Source organism: Phyllobates terribilis, unplaced genomic scaffold (genome assembly GCF_046119375.1).
Source record: "Phyllobates terribilis strain yellow unplaced genomic scaffold, ASM4611937v1 Scaffold_4__5_contigs__length_816908805, whole genome shotgun sequence".
In the NCBI taxonomy this organism is placed as follows: domain Eukaryota; kingdom Metazoa; phylum Chordata; class Amphibia; order Anura; family Dendrobatidae; genus Phyllobates; species Phyllobates terribilis.
In genome coordinates, this window is record NW_027362764.1 from 500,445,590 (window position 1) to 500,453,394 (window position 7,805).

Sequence of the window (7,805 nt, forward strand, 5' to 3'; positions counted from 1 at the left end):
CAAGGTCCTTGACGCCAAGGGAAGAGAGGATTTGTAGTAGGAGGGAGTGATCAACTGTGTCGAAGGCAGAGGACAGGTCTAGAAGGAGGAGTATAGAGAATTGTTTGTTAGCTTTGGCATTAAGTAAGTAGTTAGTAATTTTGGTCAGGGTAGTTTGGGTGGTAGGTTGTCAAAGAGTGAGTTAGATGCGAGATCGGAGGAAAGTTCAGCATAGACATGCTGTTCAAGGAGTTTGGAGGCAAACGGGAGCAGCGATATGGGACAATAGCTGGACATAGAGGTTGAGTTGATGGTTTCTTCAGGATAGGTGTGATCGTGTCATGTTTGAAAGCAGAAGGGAATTTACCAGACGTTAACAATAGGATGAAGAGATGGGTTAGGGCTGGGATAAGTGTAATGGTGAGGTTGGAGAGGAGGTGGGATGGCACTGGGTCAAGTGAATAAGTGGTGAAGTGGGATTTGGAGCGGAGATGTCCTTGTTTCGCTATCGCTTACCTCCTGCTTTTGGTAGCTCTCTTTAATCAGCAATGTAATTTTATTTTCCTTTGTAATGCCCCCTAAATACCCTGTCTCTTCAGAGTTCCAGGGGATACTTGTAGTCACTAACAGGAAAAAAATCATTACATTTTATAATGGACGATGCTTCTTTAAAAAAAAATGCATTACTATCAATCAGCATAACTAGTGCTGACAACTATCTGACAGCTCCTGTGACAGCTCACTATAATGCAGCAGGAGTTCATTGCATATCAAATTTGCAGTTAACCCATTATTTCCAGACTCCTGTTGAAGTGGTGTATTTTATGTGATTGCTGTGCAGAAAACTGGATCATGTTCTCTATGTATTTTGTTTTTTCAGGGCTTCTGAAGGCAGGACGGTGGAAGTTCCATACAGAGGAGATGTGGAGAATACTGTGCGGGACATCTTGGGAGGACTGAGATCCACTTGTACATATGTTGGAGCTGCCAAATTGAAAGAGCTAAGCAGAAGGACAACTTTTATTCGCGTGACTCAGCAATCCAACCAGATGTTTTCTTAACATATATGCAGCCTCCATATTGATCTCATCATCGAGCCGTCCACTTTTTTATTCCACAAAACGTTTCCTTGGTACCGGAAAAACATTTCCCAAAATAAAACAACAATAACCCAGTGAAAATAATGACAAGCTCTCTATGCAATAGTGCAGTGATCTCCAACTTCTGGCTCTAACGGTTGCAAAACTACAACTCCAACACGCCATGACAACTAACAGGCTGTTAGTGCATGCTGAGTGTTGTAGTTTTATGATCACGAAAAAGCCACATGTTGGGAAACACAGCAGTAAATACATAACCTCATATGTTCTCCTAATTTCTGTTTTTTTTATGTTGCCAAACCTCCAGGATTTAAGTAATTCATTGACAGCGCAGAAAAGCACTTTCTTTGTGACATATTTTAGTATATTTTGCAGACAGTTATCTATTTATTATCAATCTTATTTATAACTAGAGGTTTGGCTCACTGTAATGATTGTATTTAATGTATCCATTAGGTAACATGAATGTGCATTTATGTACTCAAAATAAATTAGATCAGGTCTTCTAATATATGGCCATTTTGAGGCCTTAAAGGGAAATTACCCCTTAAAATTATTTTCTGAAAGGCCATAATGATATCTGTGTTCTCTGACCTGAGACCATAATACTTAGCAGAAATATGCGACACAATCCTTGTGTGACCATCACGTTTTTGTTGAAGATTTTTCCCCTTAATGTAATGCAACTTTATTTTCTTTTATACACTAATATGAAGATTGATAAAATGAATGAAACCATTTGGGCTAATAGTGGGCGCTAGATTAGTGTATCTAGGGCTCAAACTAGGAGACCCCCCTCTAGGAGCCAAAATGGAGGGCATAGTATGTGATAAAAAATGTCTGCTGTACTGACTATTGCAAGGGATATACCTTGCTGACCAAAACTTCCCCTTGCTAAGTCAACTGGTTGTCAGGATGCTGGGAGTAGTACCTGGGGTGATCATCACGGGGGGCTGCATTCTGAAAATGGGTTCGCTCTCATCAGAAACCCCTGCAGCCCTAATCAGTTGTAATAAAAGAAGTGGCTTTATAATTTTACATTAAAGTTTACATTTAAATTTAAGTAAAAAAAAAAACCTATAACTACTTATATGCATGATATATTGCTAATTGTGTGATGAATAGATTATCATTATAGCCAGACATCAATGCTTTACACTGTCCAGCAGGATGCGCAGAAGGATATTATGTGACTGCAATGAATTGTATCTCGTCTAGATAAAGTTGCTTGTATACGGTCATGCTTTGTAACATTCACTGTATGTCAGCATTGTGTTTGTCATCATGGACTCTTGTACACCGCATATCCTAGAAAATGTACATGTTGTTGTAAAGGGTGAGCAGATCTGTGCTTTTCAGAGCCATGTCATGTGCAATTGTTTCGGGGTCATGTTTGTCTTGAAACTCATTTACTGCTGCTTAAAATTTGCCTTTTTCAAGTGACAAGATAGCACGGCACCAACGCACGTCTTCATTCCACCATGTAAGTCTTGGATCACAAAAGCATGTGCCAAACCTGCAATTTATGTGCCATTACAATAGATACTATACAGCCATAATGAGTTATGGATGACTAGAAGGATAACTGCAATATTCCTGTAATAACAGAAGCAGTTCATGACAGGTAAAGGGCAAGATGCAATGTAAGAATATTTTCTTTGGATGTGCCTTTATTAAACATGTCTGTTATACAGCTGCACTTTGGAAGAACCTCAAATTGTCTTCTAACCTTAGCCATAAATGAAAGATCTGTGCTGAAATGAACATAAATAAAGATGATAGATTATCTCCAGTGTACATTCTCTCTGCAATATAAAGACTTACCAAATGCCTTTCGTTGTCTATTCCTAAGCATTTTTATATGATCAAATAGATTCAGATATGGTTGATATGAATATGTTAGAGCTGATGTTCAAGTGCAATATGTAAGAATCTATGGATATTACCAGAGCAGGTGATGTTCAGTATGTGTTTAGTCAGGCGTCCAAACAATAATCCAATTTGTTATTTAGTATACAAATATGAAAAGAGAGGCAGCACTCCAGTTCAGATGCAAATAAATGTGGACTTTATTTATCCAGATGGCAATGTTTTGGTTCACAGAACCTCTCTCAAGCAGGGTACAAGTGCAAATTGTAGGGTCTACATAGCCACATACATTAATTATATGTTACGCTGTGACTGTAGGGTAGCAAGGACTGTGGGCCCTATTTTAGTGCCTCAAGCTAAAGGGACCCTAAGCTATCCCTGTCCCCAAGATTACCCCTGATGGTGGGGATGCCTCGGTCTTGTACCTCGCTATTCTCCAACACAGAACTGATCTGATCCCCTCCCCCACCCAGGGAAAAAGTGGCAGAAGTGAAAACGTTATCACAGAAAAGACAGACAGGGGAAAAGAGAAGCTGAGTCACACAGAACTCACACAGGAATAAACACTAGGGAACAATTGTAAGAAGACAACGAGGCAAAGAAACTACATTAACCACCAAAGAGAAAGGAAAAAGTTTTCACCAAAAACTGCACACAACTATCACAGAGCAACCACCAGAAATGCCTGGATCTCTCCACCTCTCCAGACCAGGTTTAGACAAGTTATAGCTGGCACTACCTGAATAGTCCAGCACACATATATAGGGGGAGAGAAGACATGACAGATTCTCCCACAGCATGTGACCAAGGAGTATTAAAGAAGTTGTCCAGTACTTTATATTACCCCCCAATGTATCCCCCCGGGGCCCCTAAGGATTTTTGTAATTAGCTTACGTTGCAGATACTCCCTGTGAGCGGCGCTATTGGTGGCCGCTCACAGGCATCACATGACCCCGCGCTGACGTCACGACAAGAGAGGCGTGACTCAGCACTGGGGTCCCCATGGTGGCTGCTGGGTTGTGGGTTGGGTTACCCCCCGTGTCACACCCAGCATCCACCGCTCGCTTTCCCAATGAATGGGGAGAGGCAGAGCACGCCGTGGATGCTGGATGTGACGCGCGGGGTAACCCCGCCCACAGCCTGGCATCCACCGTGGAGCGCAGAAAACAGAGACCCCTGGCTGCTGCCAGCACTCGTTGTGACGTCAGTGGATGTCAGAGCCGGCTGCAGCTGGGAGTCACGTGATGCCTGTGAGCAGCCAGTGATAGCTCGGCTCACAGGCAGTATCTGCAATGTAAGCTAATTACAAAAATCCTTAGGGGCCCTGGGGGGATACATTGGGGGGGTAATCTAAAGTACTGGATAACCCCTTTAACAACTAGTGATGAGTGAAAATGTTCGAAATCCGATCTCCAAACTTAAGTTCGACACGAATGTGGCACATTCGGATTCATGATGGCAAAGGTGAGCAAAATTTGTTAAATTCGGGAAAATCGGTAATGTTCGCCGAATTTCCGTGGTTACAAGATTGCGGGTTAACTACAGCGTTTTTAATAGTTTTGCTAGCATAGTGCTTGTGTATGATGAGCGGGGAGACGTGGCAGATGAGTGGGGGGGCTGGTGATATCTCAGAACAGGTCAGATCAGCGGTGCGCTATGTTTTTTTTTTCCTGTGGGCGGTAACTTTAAGTCAGGAAAGCGCGGCTAGCCAATCAGAGCACAGGAAGCATCCACAGTGTCCCAGACACAAGAGCTTCTGCAATTGGCTGCTGAAATCACAAGTCCTCTCTGTCTAAAAACTGGCCATGTTCCCTCAGCGCCATTTTATACATGTCACTCGTGTTAGACGCTGCTCCTGCACCCAGCTCCTGTGTAGTGAGAGATAATAGCTAGATAGAGGGGCGCTTCTGTGGAAGTCAGATTGTGTAGATAAGTCATGTGCTGTGTACCTGTTCAATCGACCTTGCAGCACTTTTTTGTTTTTTGTGCAATTACTATGATTCTGACAGAAAGAGCAGGGTCTATGGCAAAGAACAGGGTTGTACTGTCTGTGCTCCATGCAGACCTTCAATCTATTTTTGCACTTGCTAATGTGATAAAGCAAGCAAGCCCTTGTAGGCCACTTTTTGATTTTGTGGGGTTGAAATTTAGCTATCTGCAGAGCTTGTCAGTGCAGAGCTTCTGAGTGCAGAGCACAAATAACTTTTTTTTTCATTTGCTTATGTGATAGTGCAAGTTTGTCATTTTTTTGGTGGATGAACTTCAGCTTTAGGCACAGTAAAACAAATATTTTTTTTATGTTGCTAGCCACGGTCCACCAAAGATTTTTTTGTGTGGCAAATGTGATACAGTTTGCTAAAAGCCACCTACTATCTTAGTGGCGGTGAACCTCAGCTGTTTTCAAAGTAAAAAAAAATGATTTTTTATCTTGCAAGGCAGAGTTCACCAAAGATTTTTTTGTGTGGCAAACGTGATACAGTCTGCTATACGTCAGCTACTACGTTAGTGGCAGTGAACTTCAGCTGTTTTCAGAGTGAAAAAAAAGATTTTTTCTGTTGCTAGCCACAGTCCACCAAAGATTTTTTTGTGTGGCAGACGTGTTACACTCTGCTAAAAGCCACCTACTATCTTAGTGGCGGTAAACCTTAGCTATTTTCAAAGTAAAAAATTTGATTTTTTGTCTTGCTAGCCACAGTCCAAAAAATATTTTTTTCTGTCGCAAACGTGTTACACCTAGTCCTTTTAGTGTCGGTGAAATTCAGCTGTATTCAGAGCTTGTATAGAGTCAAAAATTCAATTTTTTGCTGTTCTTAACGTGATACAGCAGGCTAGATCTGAGTTTGAAATAGTTTGGAGAATATCTCATATGTTATACAGGCGTCATCCACAGTAAAAAAAAAATACTTTGTTCGATTCCTAACGTTATACAGCAGGGACATCTCAGTTTGAAATAGTTTGGAGAATAACTCCTATGTTATACAGGCCTCATCCACATTAAAAAAATACTTTCTTCTGTTACTAACGTCAAACACTAGGGGACATCTCAGGGTACCAAGGGAGGGTGGTTCACTGTGATCGAGAGGGGTTGGCGATACCAGAAAAATGGTTAGTGAAGGTGTTAGTGAAGACTAGGAACAAATGGAAGAGGAAGAGGTGATGGGCGAGCAACAGTCAGAACATGAAGAGGATAATCATCTCCTCTCTGTTCGTGTTTGGTGGGAGGGGACGGAGGAAACAAGCATCAGAATTACCCAGCCACCAACACCGCATGGGCTTGAACCTCATGAAAGAGCCCGAAATATGAATGTGTTCTTGCTGCACTATCTGCAACATAGTGCTGACTACTGCATTGCCACTCTGTTACATCCACGTTATTAAAGTAAATTTTGCCAGATTCTTTCCGACCTGGAAGGGACCCGCGAATGCTGGAGTATTGAAACACACTTTTACACAACCTTAGGTTTTCCCCAAGCCAGCAGTGAGGCACATAGAGTTCATCGCAGCTCTACAGTTCCAATCTTCGGCACGTCAATTCGTCAACGCCAAAATATTAGCAGCAGCAGTAGTGTAAGTGGCAGAAACAATTTCTGTCAGTCCTTTCAAACATTTTTTAGACCAGCTCGTGCACCTGCACAACAGAGTACAAGTCTAACACGTGGTGAACGACTAGAGAGGATGGTGCAATCCTGATTGTGTCTCCATCTGCTGGGGTGGCTGTAGTGGAAGAGGTTTTGGGCTCCATTATACTACTTCTACTCTAGTGAAATTGATGCCACTTTGGTGATTTTAGGCCCTAATTTCTTAAAATGTGAACACTCCTGATTGGGTCTCCATCTAATGGGTTGGCTGTAGGGGAAGAGGTGTCGTTCCTAATTCTACAATTTCTACTGTAGTGAAATTGATGCCACTTTGCTGGTGTCTGCCACTAATGTTTGGAAATGTGGGGAATCCTGATTGGGTCTCCATCTATTGGGTTGGCTGTAGTGGAAGCGGTGTTGGTACCCATTATACTACTTAAACTCTAGTGAAATTGATGCCACTTTGGTGGTTTTAGGCCTCATTTTTTAAATGGGAACACTTCTGATTGTGTCTCCATCTATTGGGTTGGCTGTAGTGGAAGAGGTTTCTGTCTCCAATACACTACTTCTACTCTAGTGAAATTGATGCCACTTTGCTGGTGTCTGCCGCTAATTTTTGGAAATGTGGAAAATCCTGATTGGGTCTCTATTTACTGGGTTGGCTGTAGTGGAAGAGGTGTCTGTCCCAATTATACTACTTCTAATCTACTGAAATTGATGCCATTTCGGTGGTGTCAGGCCCTAATTTTTTGCTGGGTTGGCTGTAGTGGAAGAGGTTTCGGTCTTCATTATAATAGCTATATTCTAATGAAATTATTTTTTTGGTGCAGATATTGTTCTCAACACAGGGGTACACAAACATGATAAACTCAAAATTGGTTTTCAATAAACAACCATCAGGCGCCCCATCAAATGCATCTGCTGCTTCTTCCTCCTCCTCTGTTACCATGCCAAGTAATATCACGCAGGTCTCCCACTGCAGAACCTCCAGTTGTATACCTGCTCCAGTCAGGCTGAGTGAGAGCCCGTCAGCTCTAATGGAAGCGGATATGCCTGGTGTGTGTGCTTCACCGAGCATACCACACGTTTCTCAATCCACCATAACATTTCCGCCTGCACCTCACTCACGGTGCAGCAGTTTGTCCATTTCACCATACTCCGCCCTCTCTCAGCACTGCAGCCAGCCCTCGGTCCCACAGTTGTGGTCATGTAAAAGATTGTTTCCTCCTATACATGACAAAGCTAAGAGGGTGAACTCCACCATTTCCAATATGTTGGC

At 42.4% G+C, this 7,805-nt stretch overlaps 1 protein-coding gene across 1 annotated transcript in view; it reads left to right on the plus strand.

The window, feature by feature from the left end:
* The window catches only part of GMPR (guanosine monophosphate reductase), a 171,386-nt gene extending 168,521 nt beyond the window's left edge, over nucleotides 1–2,865 (plus strand). Inside the window, exon 9 of the mRNA XM_073678800.1 lies at nucleotides 860–2,865. Coding sequence (XP_073534901.1) covers nucleotides 860–1,040 — 181 coding nt within the window. The 3' untranslated portion in view covers nucleotides 1,041–2,865. The remainder of the gene's footprint in view (nucleotides 1–859) is intronic.
* The last annotated feature ends 4,940 nt before the right edge of the window (nucleotides 2,866–7,805 follow it).